Raw genomic sequence first — 23,863 nt, forward strand, 5'->3', positions numbered from 1 at the left:
TGTGAGTTTGTTTTGATTTCACATATAAATTACCACTCTTAAAATTTCTCTTTGTGATACCCTTTTCTCCACAGCTATGTTAACTCCTTTTGATGAAAAAAAAAAAAAAGAGAGAGAATTCCTCATTTTCCCTAGTCCTCATGTTTTCCTTTTTAAATCAGATTGAGCCCATGATGGTAATCATCCAATCAGATGTTTGTGATAGGACTCTGGGTGAGGCTGAAACAATTTGCTGCAAGTTACAGCGCGTCAGTGGGAAGTATTTAGAATGCTTTTTGTTGGATGGAATAATTTTCTTTCAAGTTTCACTCAAGATAATTGGGCTGGGACCTGAGGAAAAAATAGATTGCAATATAATGTTGACAGGAGGTAAAGAGGGGGAGTCTGATGGCCACGTTCCTGATAGTATCTCAGCATCTGTGCCATTCTGGGGTTTGACAAACATGATTTGACCTGCGTAGAATGTACTCCTGTTATGCTTTAGCGTGTGATGAAGCTCTGCCGTATTCTTGTTTTACGGAGATTTTTCATTGTCATTTTGCTTATGTTATACTCCTCTCAGGGAGTTTATTGCTGTTCTGCTCTAAGTGTTGGCCCACTCCACCCACTCACTCACCACATCTTCAATTCCAGGAAGCTGGTGAGTCTGGTTTGGGTGGAAAACAGTTGTCGAGGGGCCTCACCAGTTCTCTAGAAACTGGGCTTGGTTAGAGGAGCCACATCTAAGGACTCAAGGTAGTATAGAGCGCAAAGAGAAGCTACTCTAATCTAGTTTCATCCCTGGAGGTCCCTGGAGCAGGAGCCTCAGAGGTGGTGTAGACTTTCTAGCCTCAGAGGTGGTATAGACTTTCTAGACCTGTGTGTCCCAGTGAGCGTTGCTGGAGTGGTTTTGATGCCTCTGGAGCCCCCGGGCCAGCCCGGAGGCCCCCTAGACCCAGCTGCCAGGCAGGAAATTCTGGAGGGAGATCTTCAGAAGCCGCTTGTTGGTGGAACTGTCTGGGTTGAAGGATGAGTGTCCCCCGAGGCATGAGGAGCACGGCACTCACAGTGTGAGCTGGGCTGGGTTCCTGGGTTTCTGGGTTTCTCCAAGCTTCCTGTTCCCTAACTGGGAAAGGAGAGGGATAACCCCTACCCTCGCTGTGTAGGATTTTTGTGAGCAGTGCATAACAAATGTAAAAATCCCTAGCGCCAAAATTAGCAAGACAGGAAACAACATGTATTGGAGGGGATGTGGAGAAAGGGGAACCCTCTTCCACTGTTGGTGGGAATGCAAGTTGGTGCAGCCTCTTTGAAGAACAGTGTGGAGATTCCTCAAAAAATTAAAAATAGGGCTTCCTTATGACCCTGCAATTGCACTACTGGCTATTTACCCCAAAGATACAGATGTCGTGAAAAGAAGGGCCATCTGTACCCCAATGTATATAGCAGCAATGGCCACGGTCGCCAAACTGTGGAAAGAACCAAGATGCCCTTCAACAGATGCATGGATAAGGAAGATGTGTCCATATACACTATGGAGTATTATGCCTCCATCAGAAAGGACGAATACCCAACTTTTGTGGCAACATGGACGGGACTGGAAGAGATTATGCTGAGTGAAATAAGTCAAGCAGAGAGAGTCAATTATCATATGGTTTCACTTATTTGTGGAGCATAACAAATAGCATGGAGGACAAGGGGAGATGGAGAGGAGAAGGGCGTTAAGGGAAATTGGAAGGGGAGGTGAATCATGAGAGACTATAGACTCTGAAAAACAATCTGAGGGGTTTGAAGGGGCCGGGGGTGGGGGAGGTTGGGGTACCAGGCGGTAGGTATTAGGGAGGGCACGGATTGCATGGAGCACTGGGTGTGGTGCAAAAACAATGGATACTGTTACGCTGAAAATAAAAAAAATAAAAAATAAAAATCCCTAGCACCCTGCTGGGTCATAGGACGTGCCCAGGAAAGGTTAGTTCTGGGTGCCCTGGCGTGGGGATGGGGGGAGGAATAAGAAGAAGGTGTAAGGAAGGAAGCGTTTGGGTTTTACAGTCAGTTTATCTGATTCCGACTGCCTGCCATACTCTATCTACCCCAGCCCCCCGGACCCTCCAACATCATTTCTAAGCCCCATTGTGTAAACTATTCTTAGTGTTTTTTCGTGGAGTGGATTTCTGAAAACCCTTGAGAGCACACAGTCCGAGAGATTTGTCTCAGGAGGTGGGATTCCCACCATGGAGATGCGCTGGGAGGAAGACAGCCTCCGGGAGTAGGGCCACCTCCTCTGTAGCGGGCCCTGGTCCCCTAAGCCCGCTTGCTGTCCGTAAGACCACAGCCTCAGTTCCAGGAAACTATTCCTTGGTGCCTGAGCCTCCGGGGGATGGTGGGGACTGTGACTGCCATAACTCACCCAGGGGACTGCTAATCAAATTGCCTTTACTTAACAGTCCCCACCTGCTGTGTGAGCAACCGCTCTGTTTGATGTTCCTGTTTCTGCTTGTCCTTGCAGAACTTTTATCACAGTGAAGGGTCTGGTCTTATGTTCTTAAATTATGTAACTCCTTCTATTGCCCAGATCATTCTGTTTCTTTTGTCCTCAGCTGATTGTTGTTGTGGGTTTTTTTTTTTTTTTTTGAACCTAGTTAACAAAAATGTTACATTAGTTTCAGGTGTGCAACAATGTGATTGGACAAGATTCTGTGTTCTGCTGTGTGCGCCACAAGTGTAGCTACAGTGTGTCACTGTACAGCCAAACAACACGTAGAGTAACACTGACTGTACGAGTAACACTGACTGTACTCATGTTTTTATTCCCACAGCTTCTTCATAAAGCAACTGGAGGCCTGTATTTCCCCTCCCCTTCACCCGTTTTGCCCAATTCCACACCCTGTCCCTCTGGCAACCATTAGCTTACTCTCTGTATTTATAGGTTTGATTCTGTTTTTTTTTTTTTTTAAGATTTTATTTATTTATTTGAGAGAGAGAGTGAGAGAGAGCATGAGAGGGGAGAAGGTCAGAGGGAGAAGCAGACTCACCCTGGAGCTGGGAGCCCGATGCAGGACTCGATCCCGGGACTCCAGGATCATGACCTGAGCTGAAGGCAGTCGCTTAACTAACTGTGCCACCCAGGCGCCCTTGATTCTTATTGTCGGCTCCGTGTTTATACCCTGCATAGTGCTGCCCAAAGACCTCCACAGATTTTACTGTCCTCTTCTCCAGTAATGGTTTAGGACAAGCTTCTCTGAATAGCTTCCTGCAGTTCCTTCCTGGGATGGTTTCTTTTGGGATCTATAGCCAAGGGCGGAATTGCTGGCCACAGGGATGCATATCCCTACTTTGAACAAGGACTGCCTGAGTGACTGGAGTGCTCTGTTCTCCCCAGTCTCCACACCCACACGGATGTGGAGCCCCTGATTCTCTCCCCTATCCTGCAGCATTATCCCACTTTCCAGAAGAAATGTCATCTCATTATTTGATCTTGTGTTTTTCTAATAACTGGGGACTTGGGCATATTTACTTTTTGAGTTTCCTTTTCCCTAATTGCGTGTTCACATCCTTTGCTCTTTTTTAAAAAGTAGGTTTGGGGTACCTGGGTGGCTCAGTCACTTAAGTGTCCAACTCTTGGTTTCTGCTCAGATCGTGATCTCAGGGTCCTGGGACAGAGGCCCCCCTCAACCAGCTCTGTGCTCAACAGGGAGTCTGCTGGAGATTCTCTCACCCTCTGCCCCTCTCCCACCCACATGCCTGCTCTCACTCTCTAAATAAATAAAAGAGGGATGCCTGGGTGGCTCAGTCAGTTAACACCCAGACTCTCGGTTTTGGCTCAGGCCGTGATCTCCTGATTAGGAGATAGAGCCCCAGCTAGGGCTCCCCACTCAGTAGAGTGTCCCCTTCCCTTCTGCCCCTCTCCCACTCACACATGCGTGTGCACTCTCACTCCAAAATAAATATATAAATCTTTCAAAAATAAATAATTAGGTTTACTCTAGTTTTTGTGATTTTCAGGAGTTCTAGATATTGATCTGTGAGCAATTTTTAGACATTGTGAATATTTTCTGATTGTGTATGTCTATGAACTCAATCCACAGTGTCTTTCACTGAATAGAAATCCTTCATTTGGTATAATCAAATTTGCTTTTGTTTTGTTTTGTTTTGTTTTTTTCTTTTGCCTTGTGATGTGTGCTTTTGATAGTTTACATAAGTGTTTCTTATTTGAAGCTTATCACCCTCAGTACTCATCACCAGAAATTCAGAGATCAGTACTGTTCTCTCTGCGTTTTGAGAGATAATAAATCTGTAATCTGGGGCTATGCCATTCCCCTCTCTGGATCACCAGTTCCTCACCTATGCAATAAGAGTTTCGAACCAGCTCATCTCTGGGGTTCCACACATTTCTAAACAAATCATCCTAAGAAATGTTTTGATCCAATTTCAGGTCAGTGGAATATTTTGATTGAGAGAAGGGGCAGGAGGATGGGGCAGAGGTACAGAGGCAGGAATCTGCAAGGTTTTGGACCAGCCTGGACCAGAGCTGAGGTGACAGGAACCATGGGAGATGAGGTTGTTTATGGCTGAAAGGCCATCCTGAAAAGTCTGGGCTCTCCTCTGTTGTCACGGGTCAGGGTGTGGAGAGGCACTAGAGGTTTCTGAGTAGAGGGCAGGGTTTGCCACTACCACCCAGGAGCACGGAGTCTTCTACTTACCCTTACCCCTGACGGCTGAAACCTGCTATTCGCAGCACAGAAATGCAGTCTGAAGGCTCCTCTGGGTGGTATAATAAAAAAATAAATAAATAAATAATAGGTATTTCGTCTTTATTCCCAGTTCCTGGCACGCAGCTCCCCAAACCCATGGAATTTCCTGAGTGGTCAGAGTCTTTTGTATGCTAATGAGATGACTGATGGCTGAGGACCACTAGATAGCCTCAGAAGGAGGACTGGAGTCATAAAATCCAATCCACAGCTAGAGGATTGGAACCTTCTGCCTCCCCTCAACCTCCTGGGAGGGGAGAGTGGTTGGAGATTGAATTAATCGGCAATTGCCCACGATTTAATCAACTATGTGTACGTGATTAAAAATAAAAACCTGAATGATGGGGTTCAGATGGCTTCTGGTTTGGTGAACACACTGAGGTACTGGCAGGGCGGTGTGCCCAGAGAGGGCACGGGAGCTCAACCACCCCTCAGCCCCCTGCATACCTTGCCCTACGCAGGTCTGCTGCTTGGCTGTCCCTGAGTCTTAGCCTTTATAATATACCAGTAATAGTAACTAAGGCACTTTCCTGAGTTCTGCGAGTCATTCTAGCAAATGATCAAACCTGTGGAGGGGGTCATTGTGGAACAGCCAGTTGGTAACCCCAGAGATCTGGAGAATTGGTTGGTGTGAGAAAAAAAAAAAACCTCTCAGTGACATAAGAAAATCACAGTTTGGGAGGATGAGCAGAAATGGGTGAGAGGCAGAAGACCCCCGAGAAGAGGATGGTGAAGAGGCTGGCAGCGTCTAGGGTGAGATGGTCCCTGACCTATGGTGATAGGGAAAGAAAGGCTGAGTCCATGGGACAGTTTCATCGGGTCAGCAGTGGAGCCTGGGGCCAAGAGGATGACCTCTGGAGTGACTGCCTGGTATCAAGTCCCCTCCCTTTCACTTAAAATCTGTGGACCGAGAGCAGGTTATTTAATCTCCACGTGGGCTCCATGTCTTCAGGTATAAACTGGGTGTGATGACGGCCTTCACCACAGAGGTTGTTGTGGGGCCAAAAGGACACCATAGTTCCTGGGAAATGCTTGGCACAGGGCCAGCTCACAGTAAAGCGTTAGGAAGTGCTGGCCCTGCTCACCTGGTGACAGGGATGACTCAGGAGAGGGTGCAATCAAAAGATGACTAAGAGGGTTCAAGCCAGGTACACCGGGAGAGTCAGCAGGGTTTGCCACTACCACCCAGGAGCACGGAGTCTTCTACTTACCCTTACCCCCGATGGCTGAAACCTGCTATTCGCAGCACAGAAATGCAGTCTGAAGGCTCCTCTGAAATTACTAGACAGGACTGGACCCTGTGGACCTGTGGCAGACAGGGGCAGTGGAAAGAGATTCGACCAGGACACCACAACTCCCGGGTTTTCCTGCTTGCCTCCTCCTGCTCGATAGCTATGTGAGTTTGGGGAGGGGATTCCTCATCTGTAGGTTGGGGGATCGGGACGGGGTGGCGTGTTGCGTGTCACCCAGCTGCTCAGGCTTTGCCCTGCCCTCTGTCTTCCTTCAAATCTGCCAGGATGACTTGGTTTGCCCCAGAACTTAATTTTACACCCAAGTCTAAGTTTGCTTGACAACTCTCTTATGTCTCCCTCACAGTTACTGTCATGACAGCGAATTCTTGCAGAGAGATTTCCTTGGGTCTTTTTCTGGGTACCTTCCCTGTTTCCAGATAAAGAGGTTCCCAGGATGTGGATGGAGCCTTACTGTACTTGTAATAGAAGATGATGGACTAAGGAATGGTAGGAGGATGAGCCCAGTTTCAAGCCTGTTGTCTTTATGGCCCATTTAATCATTCAGTCCACAAAGATTCACTAAGCACTACACATGCCAGGCTCCCTGCTAAGTGCTGGGCCAAGTGAATCTGACCTGTGAGGGAAAAACCTGCTATCTGGTGGATAGAAGGCAGTGCCTGGTTGAGCACTTTTTTTAATATATTTTTTTAAGATTTTATTTATTTGACAGAGATCACAAGTGGGCAGAGGGGCAAGGGGATGGGTAGATGGGAAGCAGGCTCCCTGCTGAGCAGAGAGCCCGATGCTGGGCTCAATCCCAGGACCCTGAGATCATGACCTGAGCCAAAGGCAGAGGCTTTAACCCACTGAGCCACCCAGGCACCCCAAAAAACCATTTCTTTAAAGCATTTTTTACCAAGGGATATAGTACATGAACTCAAGTCCCCACAGCCATGTCTCCATAATGCAAAATATACCCATATCTTTTTTTTTTTAAATTTTGTTTATTTATTTGATACAGAAGAGAGATCACAAGTAGGTGTAGAGGCAGGCTGAGAAAGAAGGGGAAGCAGGCTCCCGGCCAAGCAGAGAGCCCAATTTGGGGCTCGATCCCAGGACCCTGAGATCATGACCTGAGTCAAAGGCAAAGGGTTAATCCTCTGAGCCACCCAGGCACCCCTGTTGAGCCCTTCTTGACCACATAGTCTGGGCAAGACCTGTGAAGGATGGGGATAAGCAAAGCATAAATGACTGAAATTCTAACACCTGATTGTGGGAATTCAAGAACCAAAGATCTGGTCTGCAGAAGACACAACGTCAAGCCCATAAATGTTGCCCAAATGCATAGTGGGGAGGTTTCCTTTTTACCCCAGAAAATTAATCCTGAGCCAAGAGAAGTCACCATCCATTCAGAGACTTTCAAAGTCTCTCACATCAAAGAAACTCTCAGAATTACTTTATCTTCAATAACAAGCCCAGATTTGAGGAAGACAATTTAGCAATGTTAGTTTGGTGAAGCTTAAAAGAGGTATATTGAAGGCAGTGGTATTTTTTTTTTCAGGGCAAGGAAAGTCAGCAAAAACAATTAGACGTCAGAAGTTTTGACGGTCTGGGTAGTTGTGGATCCCTAAGCCTCAGTGATGTCAATGGCCCCCACCCCATCCTGTGGCTGTGGTTATGGCCTTTCTACTTCCTCTCTTCCTGAGTGAGTTCCACACCAGAGCTGGGCTGCATAAGGCCAGCCCCAAGCACCAGGGGAGGAAGCAAAGGAGGCTTCTTAGCTCATCCTGTCCTTGTGCTGGCATTTGCATTTCCTTAACTAAAAATTGGAGGGGGAAAAAAAAAAAACAAAAAACAACAAAACAAAACAAAACAAATCACACATTGAGCCAGCAGCTCTCTGCAGGTGACCCACAAATACATCTGAATCCTGCATGAACTCCTTCTGTGTCGGTTTCCTTCAACCACATACCTAGAATTTGAAAATTCTCTTGACACTTCTTTTCCCTTCCTTGAATAATTGATTCCATACATAAACCACACATTGGCTGTAGCTCTCTAGCCCCTCAGAGATACAGTTCAACCTGCATGGAGCCCAGTTAGAAAAGCCCGTGATTCTACATGTAATATTGTTATATGTATTTTGCACAGAGAGTTTGTAACTTTTTCCATCTGACAGGGAAAATGTGAAATGCTATCTGTTCAGTATTTGTTCATTCATTCTTTTGTGTGTGTGTGTGTTCATTCATTCTTTCAACAAACACTGAAGTGCACGTGAGCTGTCTTGAGCCCCGGATCTTTTTTGTCGTTTAGTCAGAGGCCACATTCTCCTGCCAGGCCACATTCTCCTGCCATGCCCCACAACTATGGGGTCAGAGGGAACAAAACCCACCCCATAAATGGTCCACAACTCCAGAAATGGGTCCTCTCAACCAAACCTAATTTGTAAGCACCCCTTCTTAAAGTGGTTGTTGAGTGTCCCTGAATGACTGGCAACTGAGCCCCATTGTGGATGCGGTCGGGCTCTCCCTATAACCCTCCCACCGTGGAGTGTGCTGCAAGCCCCAGGCCTCAGTGGGATGAGCCACTGTGCCGGTGACTCGCTAAATACCTATGCCGCGGATTTCCAACAAATGGCTTTTCAACACTGCAATTGATTTCTGCAGATTAGAACAAATCATTTTCCTGCATATCTTAAATCAATTATTTCTTTCCTTTTTCTGGTATATTCATGCTTAAGCTTCTTGTCTTCACTTGGAACATCTGAGTGCCTCAACCCTTGTGTTTTCATTGCCTCATCTGTTGATACAGTTGATGTCATCTGCTTGTGAGCCTCTCCTGACTGGCGTCAAGGAGGGGAGGACCACACTGTGAACCCTTATGGTCCTTATTGGGCAGTGTGTGCCTGCGTCTTTGGTGGGCTGTCTCACACGTCCCTCCCTCTGGTCCTCATGTGGTTTACATATGCATGCATGGATGAATGTGCCCATGTCTTGCCCTGCCCTCGTCTGCCCTGACAGCTTCCTGAGGACAAGGACTGAGCCCTTGTTACTTGGCACTCTACAACCCTGTAGGAAACTAGTCAAGTGATATCCATCCCTTCCAGGTATTTCCGTTATGGGCACAATGACAGAGTGGTTAAGGCCCTGGATGCTTAAGCCTCCCTACTCTTGTTCAGGCCTCTGCTCTGGCCCTTGCTAATTGCTGGAGCCCTGTGCCTCAGTTTCCCATCTCTGAAAAGGACAAATAGTAGCACCTACCTAATAGAATTGTGACGATTAAATGAGTCAATACGTGAACAGCGCCTGGCCATGTAGCATGAGAGTCTTAACAATCAACCCCTCTTTTTGTCATATTTTTTGTATTTAAAAAAAACTCCTTCTTGGAATCTCCTTATGTCAATTTCTCTGGTAATTTTTAGTCTTCGTGAACAAAGCTGAGGCTCTGAAATGTTCCCGTTCTAATTCAGTTATGGATGTCCTTGGATAGACCAAATAGTTGGTCTCCTTAGCAGTTTTCCAATGAGAAAAGACTAAAAAATACCGTTTTCTCCCTAACTGCCATCACGACATCTAAATAATGTTCTCGACACACAAAACAGTTCAACAAACTTTTTCTAAAAATCTGTCTCACTCACAATTTACAAAGGCCGGTATGATATTAGTGACATGGGAAGAAGAGGAACAGACCGATTGTTAGAGAGGGACTGGTAGGATCTGTGAGGCAGTTGGCTAACCTTTTCACCTGCTTCCGAACAGCTTGGTTTCTTTCATTTCACAAGATATTGCTCAACTGTTTACCAAGGTTTTTTTTAATCCTGCCACCTTTGGAAAGTTTTAATGTCCCGCATACCAAATCAGAGTCTGGTGGAGCCTACCTATAAGGAGCCGGTTGGAGTGGTGGTTTTATCCTTCAGTAAACAGTTTCTGGGCCCTGGTGATGGGTGTTGGTTGGTGTCAGCAAGGACACAGCGGAAGTCGCTGCCCCTCCTGCCTCTGGGAGACAGACATGTGAGCCAACAGCCACAGCAAGGCCAAGTGATGTCAGAGACATGTGATTCCAGTGGGGCTGATACCCAGTGTCTACAGTGGAGGTCAGGCAAGGAGCTTTTCAGGGGGGTCCCGTGGGACTGCGTCCAAAACTCTTCACCACATGGGCCTTTTGGTGTCCCTGGAACTGAGGGCCCCTGAAGTTTGGCAGGAGAAGTGAACCAGCTTAGGGAGGTCACAGAGGGGCTGCTGTGGTGTCTGGAGAGCCAGAACTGTGATTTCAGTGGGAAGCAGGAGACCTCGGAGGAACTCGGTGCAGGAGCTAGAAGCAGTCGAGGGCATAGTTTTGGAAGTGCATTCTGGTGGCCTGTGGGGAATGGGCAGGAGGTTTGTGAGCCTGGGGACCAGGAGACTGACTGGAGGACTCCAGAAAGGTCTGGGCGAGAAGTGAGGAAGCAGTGGGAGGAAGCAGAGGGGCCAATGGGAGTGTGGTGGAGAAGGCAGGGGGGTGGTGAAGGAGCAAGCAGCAACTCCATGGCTGGTTGGCCATGATGGGGGGCCCAGGGGGCCAAGGGAGGGCTGCCCAGGTTGTTTGCTGTTTCTCCGGGTGTTTCTTGGGCGTTGTAGAAGCTCTTTTCCAACACCTGGGACCGCATGCATCCTCACAGGTGTCTCATTCACAAGCTTACTAGAGCTAAGTGTCCTTGTCTGCTGGCCGTTGGTCTGGGCGGGGGCCTCCCCAGTGGTCAGCAGATAGGGAGGACTGGGGAGCCAAAGGGAGGGATCCCAAACCACCCCCAGGCAACAAGAGACCAGAGGGGTCTGGGCATCTGCCCCAGGGGCCCCATCCCAGCGGACACATTGTCAGTATCTGGCTTCAAGCCGGGCAGGCCTGGGATGGAGAGGGGGAGGGGTCAATCCAAATCTCAGGGAAAAAAAATCTAAATTTTCTGGAAACATTTGGATAAACATTCTGCGGCAGGTAGAGTCTGCCCCAGGATGCTGCACCAGGAGGTCAGCAAAGCTGGGCCACTCTGGCCTCTCCACAGCTTTATTTATTTTGGGACAGGAAGCCCAGTCGAGCAGGCAGGCTCTGTGTGAGGCGACACCAGATAGGTTCTCAGCCCATGAGGCTTTCTCAGGTCTCAGGGATTTGCAGCTTCCTTGCCTTTTATGGCCAAGTTTCCTGCTCACACTATTACTGTGGCTGCTGTGAACATTCGTGAGAGGCTTTCAAAACAGAGGCCTGCACCAGTTTGGTGCTAGAGGTCGGCACACCTTTATCTTGTAACATCTTTTTCTATTGCGACATGCAGAGACACAAAGAGGCTAGGACAGTTCTAGGTGATGTGGTGGCAACCAGCCCGGGGCGAGAGGCCTTGGGAATTAATTCTCTGGCTCTTTCCTCCCCACCCATCAATTCTTTATTTACTTGTTGATATACTCAGCAAATATTTACCAAATGTTGTTCCTGTGTCAGAGATATTTTAAACGAATGATGGGGGTTGGTTAATACATATTATTTAATAGTATGTATTGTCTACTGCTTTGATCACTCAGCTATAACTGGAGAGATCAGAAAGGGAAGATTTCTCCATAAAAGCAAAACATTACGGGATAATGAAAGACATTTACAGAAGGCTGTCAGACGGCCACTGACTTTTGGGTCTGCAGACCATGCCACGATCCCAGATTCACGGCTCAGGCGGACCCACTCTGACATCGGAAGGCTTCTTCTCTCCCACTCTCAGCCTGAGGCATGTTCTTATTATTTCTTCTGCATGTCCACTTGTTCAGCACCAGTGCCTCAAGACCAACGGACACATTTGTTTACAGGTGGAAGGAGGAAATGAATCTATAGCAGCTCCTCCTAGGAAGAGCCTTGGGAACGAAAAGATGTGAGGGTTGGCCCACAGGCCCAGAGGACAGTGTGGTCAGTCAGCAGCCTATCAGTGTGGCTGCTGAATTTAGTAGCAGATTCCAGCCACACTAGATGTGCAACACGGTACAGAGAGATGAGTCAGAAAGGATGTTCCCCTCTTTTTTTGAAAGCATGCCTCTAACATTTGTTAGTCACTGAAGGTATATTTTTATTGTTGTTAAAACTCAATAAATTGGGGCACCTGGGTGGCTCAGTGCATTAAGTCTCTGCCTTTGGCTCAGGTCATGGTCTCAGGGTTCTGGGATCGAGCCCCGCATCAGGCTCTCTGCTCAGCGGGGAGCCTGCTTCCTCCTTGTTCTCTGACTGCCTCTCTGCCTACTTGTGATCTCTCTCTCTGTGTCAAATAAATAAATAAAATCTTAAAAAAAAAAAAAAAAAGAAAACTCAATAAGTAGATGCCGCACAAAATTATGACCTTAGGGCAAGCATGAAAAATTAATTTCCTTATGTAGACACAAGCTTTCCTTCACTCCTCACTGCAGGGTGTTGTTAATAATCCAACAAGAAATTGGGAGCCAGAAGTCTTGGAATATCTTCATTCCTCCATGGCAGCTTCACATGAACTGGGAAACCTCTGGGCTTTATCTTTAGTCAACAGAGCATTTCTCCAAAGCAACCGCTAGAGTTTGACAAATTATCCACATCAAATATAAATATTAACAGACACTTGCAGAAAGGTGTTAAACAAATCAGACTCTATTCCTCAGGGTTGATTTAACAAGCATTTATTTAATAAGAACCACCGAAGAATCGGATCTCCTTCTGTCCTTACATTTGTGATTAGCTATAAAGGGCAGCAACGATTCAGCAGTTTAGGTGGTTGAGCCTGTTGGGCTGGGCTAGATGGAAAGTGAGGAAAGTTTTTTTCATGGAAGAGCAGCAGGTTTTTTTTTTCTTTTCTTTTTGTCTTTTTAAATAGTGCTCGAGGCATCTGCACTAAGAAAGCAGTGCAGGTGAGGCACCATGGCTAGCCCAGAGGCTCACACTAAATTGCTGTGATTTTTGATGTTGGAGATACTGAAGAAGATCATTTTGCTACACTCGGCTGCCTTAAGTTACAGAACAGTGCATTTGGTGAATTTTAGTGTTAATAGTGAATATGCAAAGATTGTCATGAGTCTGGAACCAGTGACTGAATAGGGTTACTAAATGCCTAAAAAGGCATTTTCTGGCAAAGGAATTTTTGTAGGAAAGGTGGGCTCTGTCAGAGACTGTTCTGCTCATTCAGCGGTGCACCGTTGTTCTGTTCCAGGGGCTTGGTGGGCGCCAGAGGGACTGGGTGGGCAGGTGCCGGGCTGCAGAGAGGACCATCAGAGCAGATGAAGTATGTCTAACTCAGGGAACTCAATGAAGGGTTCTTGGGAAGTATCTCTTCTGGAAAGATCATCAGACTTCAGGAACTAATGCCATTGATTGAATAGAAAGTAAAGTCATGGTATAAAAAAGGAATAATCCTATTCTATTCTCCTCAGTTTTATTCATCTGTATTTCAATCATCAGCCAATCATCATTAGCCTGTTACATACAAAGGCACAAAGATGAGGGAGAGCATAAAAACTGTGGGTACTTGGGTTTTAGGAAGGTTGGAGTCAAACAGAAAGTGGTTCTGATCCCCCCTTTACCGCTTACTAATTGTGTGACCTTGAACAATTCATTCAATATCTCTAGATCTGTTCTCATCTCTAAAATGATAACAGCAATAATGCCAATCTCACAGCACAAAACCAGGTTCTCTCTCTCTTTTTTTTTAATTAATATATAATGTATTATTTGCCCCAGGGGTACAGGTCGGTACACAATTCACGACACTCACCATAGTACGTACCCTCCCCAATGTCCATCACCCAGCCAACCCACCCCTCTCACCCCCCTCCCCTCTAGCAACGCTCGGTTTGTTTCCCGAGATTAAGTCTCTTATGGTTTGTCTCCCTCTCTAAAACCAGTTTTTCTTAACAAAACCACTTTGCATGATGCTGGCATGTGGGAAGTGCTTAGTAAATGCTGTTTCATTTTTATTACAACCTTTGTTTTATTCACTGCCCTTCCCGAGGAAGCTGTGGTTTGTAAGTGTGGTCTGGTCGAGCTCATGATTGATGGAGACAGCCCTGCCTGGTTGTCTTATACCTTAGCAGACTAAAGTCAGACTTTAGTCAGAAATAAGGCTGGAGAGGAAGGCAAGACCAGATCTCCAAGAGCCTTATGGCTCAAGAAGCTCAGGATGTTGAATTTTATCCCACAAGCGGTGGAGAGTTGCTATAGGACCTTACGGTAGAGATTGGCCAGATAAACTTTGCATTTTAGGAAGATTTTTCTGGCAGCACTATGTTGAATGTTTAGAGAAGGGAATGACGCTAGCTGAATGCCAGTGAGGAGGCTGTGGCAGCGGTCCAGGAGGGAACGGGAGAGGAATGCATGCAGGGGGTGGATGAAACAACACATTTAGGCAAAGGTGGAATGCTGGTGGGGGGTGAGGGAGAGCTAGCGAGTGGGCATTCAGCTGCTCTGGAGTATCTGGCTTCCTTGACTTGGTAGACGGTGCCACCTTGGGCCAAAATGGCGGATCCTGGAGGAAGAGGCTTCAAGCATGGTAGATGTGGTTGCTTGTAGAATCCTTGTAGGGAAGCATCCACATGACCATTGGTCAGGAGGAAAGTAAGGACTGCAGATGTTCACTTCCGAGTGGGAGATGTGGATGTGAAGGGGGTCATTCAGCCGATCTGTGCTCGGTTGTGAGCACCCAGAACAGGGCTCCTCTCCCCACTGAGACAGGAAAAGAGAACCCCTGTCAGCACTTTCAGGGTGTTAGCTCAAGCCAGGGGAAGGGATGCCAAACAAGTCGCTAGGAAATTAAATAGGTAACTCCAGGGGTTGCAGAGTGCCAGCAGCATAATGCTGCGAAAAACAGCAAGGTGGCTGACTCATTGGATAATCGTCCCTGAAGAATGAGAGAAATATGCACTTTTCAAGACTCCACGGTTCAGCAAGGTAGTTCCTTCTGATCTCATAAGGGAGACCGATTTCGCCACAGGAAGAAAGCAAGATGTTCTAAAGAGAAGATGGAAAGACCAGGAGACCCTTTAAGACTTAGGTGGGCCTTTAAGACAGAAGTCACTAGTTCAGAGGAAGAAGTAAAAATGAGGGGATACTCAGAGGGTGGGGGAAGAGGCAAATTCACAGATTCTGTGTTTAATCAGGGAGACAAGGGTGTGAAGGTGAAGACATGGTGTTGCTTTGTGTGTATAAAGATACGCATGAGGACATGAGACGCACTATTCTTTGGGGCACAGATGCCCGTGGGGTGCCTGCTTGGTGGGGGAGGAGCCATAGCCCTCAGCAGGGTGGAGGTAGTGGGACCCGGGAGCTCAGGGAGCACACAGTCTGGCGAGGCCTCCACAAACAGGCTGCCCGTGCAGGGTGTGGAACGTGCTCGGAAGGGAGTGGGGCCCATGAGAGAATCCAGGAGGGCCCTAATCTCAGTAGACGGGTCACCAGCCAGCACTTCCAGGTCTGCTCCCAGATGTGAAAACAGAATCAGGTGTGATTTTTAGTAAGTTTGAGGCCCACTGGTTTTAGCACTAAGTTAGCGAACAGCCTGCCAGAGCAGGTAAGCAGGTGCCTGGGGAAGATAATCTGATGCTAGGAGGCCAAGAGAGAAAGGGATGGAGGTTTTTCAGGGGAGGTGGCCGGAATGCTGTGTTTTTTTGAGTATTACTCTGGGGGAATCTGCCAGATGTCAAAGCAGTGTTTTGGACCCAGGAGCCCCTCGTGGAGCAGGTGGACTGGGAGAGAGCAAAGAAAGTGAGAAGCAAGGGCACCTTTAAATCGTGCTGACCCCCCACCAAGCCCTGTGCTCAGAGCAGGCCCACAGCACTCTACCATCCTGATCTTCCTAGGATGTGGAATTGCTGAAACCCAGGGCAGCCCAGAGCTGCCCGAAGAAGGAGACCCGTGCCTCCCTCTATAATGTGGAGAAAGCCATCTCCTGTGGGCCTTTGGGGATCTTCATTTTCCACAAAGAATTAGAGGACCACAGAGTCCTTGGGAAGAAAGAGTTGTGGGAGCCTAAGGGAGGAATGACCAAGGAGAGGCAGGGACCGGACGAGGAGAGGCTCTGGTCTAGCGACAGTACGTTTCCAGTCGCCTTTTGCTAAACTCCTATTGATGTTAATGGTTCTCCCAGCAGATGGGCCGTCGGAAGGGTTGGGTGCGCAGATTGAAATGTGGGTTCATGAGAGAAAACAGAACGTGGAAATGCTGGGCAGAGCTTAGGAAATGAGATTCTCAAACTTTCCCCAGACCTGGGGATGGCAGGACGGTGGATGTGTAGCCAGCTTTCTAGGCGACCCCTCCAGGCATCGACACCACCTTCGGTAGGTGGTGCGGGACCTGGGAAGCAATTCCCAAGGGCACCTGATGCTCTGTGTGTCCACGGGTCCAACCGCAGGGGCCCTGAGTAAAATCTCTGGGCATGAGGATGACAGAGGTCATGTGGTCAGCTCCTAGAGCCCCATCAGGTTTGGGAGCCACTGAGCTGATGCCCTCTTCTTTACAGTATGTTTTTGTTAGAAATTCCAGTGTACCTAATTCTTGTTCTCTTTTCCCTTTCTACTAGGCACTGGGAAATCATGAATTTGATAACGGTGTAGAAGGACTGATTGATCCACTCCTCAAAGAAGCCAAATTTCCAATTCTGAGTGCAAATATTAAAGCAAAGGGGCCGCTAGCATCTCAAATATCAGGACTATATTCGCCATATAAAATTCTTCCCGTTGGTGATGAAGTTGTGGGGATTGTTGGATATACTTCAAAAGAAACCCCTGTTCTCTCCAATCCAGGTATTTTCTACTTTTATAGCACTCACTGGTGGCAACTAGATGTATTAAATCATAGCTTGGAGTGATTTCTATGGGCCATGGGTAAAAGCAGGAATAACACGGGCTCTTGGGTGAGCAGTGTCCTTAGGACAACATTGATGAAAGCAGTCTGGTGGCCTCCACGTTATTCTAAATCACTTCTTAAAGACATTGCTTTTCCTTCAGCGAACGTTGCTGAAGTATCTTTGTTTAATGCAGTGCATTCAAAATTGGGCAAGAAAGCTGTTCACACCCAGTGTTAACATTACACAGTCATTTGCTGGAGAATGAAACATAACTCACGGCCCTTTTTCCTGTGGGGTCAGAGAGCCCAGAGCTAGGGTTTTATCTCAACTTACCTTGTATTTCCTTGTTGAATATGATCATTAATATGTTTCGTTAACTGTCCTTTGTCCCTTTTCATGATTTATCTCTTCTTTCTAATGGCTTTATTATATCTGGCTTTCTGAAGAATACATATCCTTAAAAGGCCCGATGGTATATATATCCTAATATAAATATCTTATATATGCGATATTTCATATAGTGTGTGTATATATATATTTATAGCTGTTGTTGAGGTCACAGTGGAGCGCTTCTAAGAAGTGTGTGGTCCCATCTGCTGCCCCAGCTACAATCTCAGGCCGTGGTCCTCTCCCTCCTACTGCGTGCGGCAGCCCCTGCTCTCCCCTGGGGTTAAGGGTGCTCCCCACCCCTGCACCTCTCCAGCCTCTTGGGGCTTTTCTGCACAAAGGACTATGTGGGGACGGCTGAGTGACCTGGGCCACCTAACGGCTAACAAGCTAATTGCCAGGAGGGCTGGGACAACACGGCCTGGTTGCTATTGTGCTTGGCCCTGCTCCCCCTGAATGCTCCTGCCCTGTGTCCCCAGCTCCTACAGAAAATCCCTCCAACATATTACACTTGTCCCTTCCTGTCGGCTTCCTGCACTGGCCTGAGCAGCCAGAGGATAAGGTCTAGGGCTCCTCTCAGTGAACATTCATAACTTAATCTAGACGCCAGTGGAGGAGCATTAGATAAAGATGTGGACTTGTTGAATAATTGAATAAGTATGTGTCTTGATAATCTCTACCCACTTTTTTTTTTTATTCATTTAAGATCAAATGTCATTAGAAGCCATAAGAGAGTCACAAAGTCAGGGAGTGGGGGAACATCTTTTAGGAACAGGGGGTAAGTGAAAGGAGTGGAGGCCAGTTTGGAGCTCCTGGAGACTTGAAGACCCTCCCTGGCCCCCTCAAGGGCTCACAGAACATCCTGGGGCAAAGGGCATTCCAGCAGTGAGGTCAGAGTCACATGCTGGGAGGTACGCCCTATGAGGGCAGGGACCTGATTATCTGTCTCCTTCCCGGCTCTGGGCTCTGTGCCAAGCCCAGCAAAGGGGAAGCTCTCCATAAGTGGTGCTGGAATGAACACATGAGAGCAGGGAGGCATGGGGGCCACGATCACAAAAGAGCAGATAGTTCAGTTTGTTGGAACAGAGGTTCCAAGCAGAGAAGGCAGAAGGCTGGGTGAGGAGTAGATTGCAGGGCCTCCTGAATCACTGACCAAGCAGTTCGGGCATGATGGGGAAAAAAGCGGGATCCCTTCTGGAATAGTCACCAGTAAGAAAGGAGAGGTTATGGGTGAACACACACGAGGGCTCCAGAAATCAGCCCCTTTTTGCTAGGACTCTGAGAGCAGCCCAGATTAGCCCTTAAAGACTGGGCTTACGTATCTGAAGGGGTAATGCCCTCCCCGCAGCTCCCAGGAGAGGAAGGCTGGATGGTGTAGGGACAGATGCCGGTGCTGGGGAGGGGCAGAGCAGTGTTTCTGGGGATACTTGCTTCTACCAAGACCACAGGCCCAGCACATGCATTCTTCCTGCAGCAACCTGGGCCCCGATCCAGCCCCGTCGCTCCAGTCCTGGTGGCCCGGGTGCCACAGGCAAGATAGCACAGTTCATTTATCTTAGCTAGAAATTCCTGCAACCCTTCAAGATATCCTGCAGTAGATCCCATCCTTTCCTGTCTGTGTGATGACTGATCTGCCAGAGGCTCCTAGCGTGTTAGGAGGATAGATTTTTTTGTCCTCCGAGGCATCTCCCTGAACGTTTTCCTTCTTGCCAGAGGATGGTAGCATTGTCTGATGCCTCAATATCCATTCATTCATTCCTTCTCTCCTCTGAGTACTTATGTGTAGGCAACTGTTCTAGGCACCAGAGATGCTGCAGCCCCCCCCCCCAAAATAAGTAAAATAAGTAAAAAAAACCCTGCCTACTGCAGTTCACAGGTTTAGTGGGCAAATTAATGAGTAGAATATTTGGGGCATCAGAAGGTGGTAAGTGCTAGGCAGTAGTAGGGGGAACAGCAAGTGGGGCAGGGGATGAGCGTAACTTGTCAACTTAAAAGGAGGCTCAGGGAGAAGATAACATGTATCTTCTCTCTGTGGGGGAGCAGGGAGCGCCGGACTTTCTGGAGTGGTCAGCAAGAAGTGGATCATTCTTAATGTTTTCATGGCACACAATGTCGCCTGTGAGCCGGGGACAGCATGGCCAGCCCAGCGTGGCACTGGGCCAGGGGTCCGCCAGCCTTGTCCCCGGGGTGTGGTCTTCTGCTACCACTACAAGTGGGAGTAAGCAGGGAAGAAGATGCACACTCCCCATGCCAGCAATGTCTGGCTGAGACCTTCTCTAATGCAGAGCTCAAGGGCGTGCTCGTGTCGGCCTTACCTGATGAACAAGGCACAGTATCAGCGGGTGTGTTGGCATTGACACTCAGGGACTCGTAGCCAACAGAGTTTAAGTTGGAAGACTGATTATCCTGAACTGGCAAACAAAGCCTTCGATGGACTCATCTGGATTTCCACCCCCCTCGGTTTTATTGAGATACAACCACACTAGGCGTAAGGTGTACAAGTACTATAATGACTTGACTTCATATCGTACTATGCATTCATGTGCTCAGGCACTTTCTGCCTTGGCATAATGAAAGTCCGAATAGAAGAACACTTTTTTAGCAGAAAGAATATTTGTATTTTAATTTACAACACAGAGTCAAGTAACGTAAGTTAGAAGAGATCACTTTAACAAAAACACCAAAACTAAGGCTTAAAAATGAGTGTTTTCTTACAAAGTACTTTCCTTTGGGGATCTGTGTACATTTTTAAAGTAGCCTCCAGTCAGCGAAGGCTGGAACTAATCTTCCAGAGTTGTTATTAGGGCCTGTGACACAATTCTTAGGAATATTTTCAATAATGAAAAACCTTTGTCTTTTGTGAATGAATTTGCTTGCTGGATATAAATGCCGTTCTGAGCCACGCCCAGTGAACTGGATGAAGTCAAGATGTGTACAAGCCACATCTTGGTCAGAAAATCTTATGACTAAGAGACATCTGGTATTAAACACACTTTTTTAAAGAATGGATAGGTTTCCAGGCTGAAGCCTCCTCATAGCATGAGATTACATTAGAGCAACATAGTATCATTCACAACTTTAACTTAAGGCAATGTCAAGTGAGGGTACTAAGGAAACTGGTGTGAATTTTTATTGGCTATCTAGGGATTTTATATTTAATTTATAAATATGTTTTGGTTTTAGTAATGTAAGAGCTTTAGTAGAAAAAAAGTATTTTTACTCTGTGTGTTAGTATGTGTAATAATATAATAAAAATTATTAATAAATGTCCATTTTGCTTATTTTGTTCCTTAGGAAGGAATTTAGTATTTGAAGATGAAATCGCTGCATTGCAGCCTGAAGTCGATAAGCTAAAAACTCTAAATGTGAACAAAATTATTGCACTGGGACACTCTGGTTTTGAAATGGATAAACTCATTGCTCAGAAAGTGAAGGGCGTGGACATCGTGGTAGGAGGACACTCCAACACATTTCTTTATACAGGTAATTGTTTCAAAAGGTTTATACTGGCCAGGGTGTCTAGACAACTAACTTTTATCTCTTTGCTTTTGTAACTGTTATTATTTTTACTCCTATTTAATGCACAATATATATTACATATATTTTGTAAAATGTGATATATATGTAATATATGTACATAGTAATGTGTAAATCTTATTCAGAGACATTAATGTCTTTAATTTAATATTAATTATTAATGTCTTTAATATTAATTTATAGGTTTCATGATTATGTCAATTCCACTTATTTATGTATATTATAAATACATGTGTAAAATACACTATAAAATAAGAAGATTACTGAGCCTGAGGCAAAAGTTTATATCAAAAAGCAACATGCCGTATAAAAAAAAAATTAAGTATGGGGCACCTGGGTGGCTCAGTGGGTTAAACCTCTGCCTTCGGCTCAGGTCGTGATCGCAGGGTCCTGGGATCGAGCCCCGCCTGGGTTGCCCTGCTCAGGGAGGGGCCTGCTTCCCCCTCTCTCTCACTTGTATTTCCAAATAAATAAATAAAATCTCTTTTTTTTTGAAGATTTTTATTTATTTATTTGAGAGAGAATGAGTGAGAGAGAGCATCAGAGAGAAGAAGGTCACAGGGAGAAGCAGGCTCCCCAAGGAGCTGGGAGCCCGATGCGGGACTCGAACCCAGAAGTCCGGGATCATGACCTGAGCCGAAGGCATTCGCTCAACCCACTGAGCCACCCAGGCGCCCAAATAAATAAAATCTTAAAAAAAATTTTAGGAAAAAAATATAAATAAGGCCTCCACAGATCAGAGTGACTGACTTGATTTGTAGGTTCACAGGTAGCAGGAGCTGGAACTCTGGGCTCAAGTCCTAACCCTTCTTCATACCAGGACCACTAGGAATGTCCTGGAAGCCCTAGGCCCCAGTGCTCCTGAAGTCATGCCCGCTCCTCCCTCCCTCTTCTTCTCTCCCTCCCTCCGTCTCTCCCTCCTTCTCTCTCTTTCCTTGATGTTAGGCAGTTTAAGCTAGAAATCCTCTTTTTTTCCCTTCTATGTTGAACCCATAATGTACCAAAACGTTTGAGTCTGGCTTGGTGAGTTTTTCCTACCTTGCTGCCTCCTGTCCCCTACCACTACTGCATGGAGCTCTGAAGGGACTTTTAAGGAAAAGAAGAGGAGGAGGAGGGCCTCTTGGTAACTGACTTTTATCAGCAGTGGGAAGGCAGGCTTTGGTGGAGAACACCTCTGTCTTTGAAGAGGTTGCTGCTTTGCCCACCTCTATATGGGTTACCTAAGGTGATCCTATATTTGTAAAAACAAAAATAAAAAATACCCTAAAGAGAAAAAAAATACCCAAAAATGTTAAAAGAGGGGTACCTGGGTGGCTCAGTCAGCTGACCTGCCTTCGGCTTAGGTCATGATCCTGGGGTCCTGGGATCAAGTCCCACATCGGACTCCCTGCTCGGTGTGGAGCCTGCCTTTCCCTCCCCCAACTCATGCTTACTCTCGCTCTCACTCTCAAGTAAATAAGTAAAATTTAAAAACCTTTTTTAAAATGTTAAAAGGTGTTATCACAAAGAAAACCACACAGGCAATTTTCACTTTCTTCTTAGCACTTCTGAATATTTTCAAATAATGAACACATGTTGCTATTGCAATCAGAAAGAGAGACACAGATTGTAAAAAGAAAAGAAAGAAACAATATTGGGTCCAAAGTCTTCCTTCCTGATTCATGTCTGAGACCATGAGCAGGTCCCTCCCCCTCCCTGAGCCCGTTAGCTTCGCTTCAGAATGGGATGAGAACGCTCCACGGGCCCCATGTTGTGAAGATGGCATGAGGTGTGGAAGAACACTTTATAAACTGTAGAGAGCTGTGTCCTGGAGCAACGCTGGGGAGGCTGCCCGCAAGTGCAGACAGACCCCAGACCGGGAGGCTGGTGAACTTCACAGGGTGAGCCTGGCCTTCCCTTACTAAAGAAGGCCGGTGTTCCCGTATTTGACTCCTTCCTCATGCTGCTCGTAAGTGTTTTGCCTCTTGGGAGACACAGGCTACAGAATAATTTCACACTGGATGACGCGTCTGAGAGGTTGTGAAATCCATGTAGGGGGTTAAAAACTTTTAACCCACTAGACTCCAGTAGGTTAGGCCCTTAACGTTCCTCACAGGAAATTTGCACTGTCTTGTGGACAAAGCTGTCTGTGGAGCGACAAGGACAGCGCCTGTGCCCCCCCACCCCGGGCGTTAGGTACATGTGGCAGGACAGCGACAGGCACTGACAGTGACGGGAACTTCTTAGCAGGCGTGCTATCACAGTCAGAGGTCTGAGAGCCGCCTAGGTAACTCTAGGACGACTGGAGGGGCTGAGTGCCAGGTTGGGGGGCGCCTCAGGGGGCAAGTCATGGGGCGGCATGGGGCGAGATGGAGGGAGACTCAGCTGTCGGACTGGCCATGCCGTGCCTGGCGGTGGGCTCCTGTCTCTGCCTGCTTTCCTGCTCTGCAGAATGAGGATGGAAACAACCCCATGAGAAAAGGTCACGATGACTTCCCGTCTGGAATGGATGGCTGGAGGAGAGATGTCGCAGGACAGGGCCTCATCCCTGAGCTGCCCTTATTCCAGCTTTGTCCCAGCTGTGTGGCTGAGACCTGTGACAAACCCTTCCCTGGAGCCTTTAGCTTTTCCAGGGGCACACAGTGGGAGCAAGAAGTCTGCCTCCAGGCCCTTCGTCCTGGGACACAGGGGCTTCAGGCTGTATTGACTTTGATTCAGAGTAGGAAAGGCGTGGTCAATGAAGACCCAGCACACACACACAGTCACACACACAGTCACGTACAGTCACACACAATATAGTCACACACACAGAGCCTTTCAGTCACACACACAAACACACACAGCCAGAGTCAGGCACACACATTCACAAACACACAGTCACACACACAGACACACAAGTCTCACACAGTCACACCACATATAGAGTCACACACACAGTCTCTCACATGCAGACACACGCAGAGTCACACACACATACACACACACACACACTGAACTTTCACAAAGAACCTAGAGTGCCCCCTGGTTCCGTACTAGTTCATTTTTTTTACGGTGTCGGTTACCACCCATTAAATTAATTTCCTCATATTGTTGTTGCTGCCCCACATTTTGAAAAACTCAGCTCTGAATGAAGTGTGACCAAAACAGTACATAACCAATCAAAGGAATCCACTCCCTCCATTCAAATGCTA

At 47.0% G+C, this 23,863-nt stretch overlaps 1 protein-coding gene across 1 annotated transcript in view; it reads left to right on the plus strand.

The window, feature by feature from the left end:
* NT5E (5'-nucleotidase ecto) overlaps positions 1-23,863 on the plus strand; it is a 48,962-nt gene that overhangs the window by 1,999 nt on the left and 23,100 nt on the right. The window contains exons 2-3 of the mRNA XM_059401020.1: positions 16,503-16,725; positions 20,451-20,639. Of these exons, the coding sequence (XP_059257003.1) occupies positions 16,503-16,725; positions 20,451-20,639 (412 nt within the window). The remainder of the gene's footprint in view (positions 1-16,502; positions 16,726-20,450; positions 20,640-23,863) is intronic.

Source organism: Mustela nigripes, chromosome 5 (genome assembly GCF_022355385.1).
Source record: "Mustela nigripes isolate SB6536 chromosome 5, MUSNIG.SB6536, whole genome shotgun sequence".
NCBI classification, from domain to species: Eukaryota; Metazoa; Chordata; class Mammalia; order Carnivora; family Mustelidae; genus Mustela; species Mustela nigripes.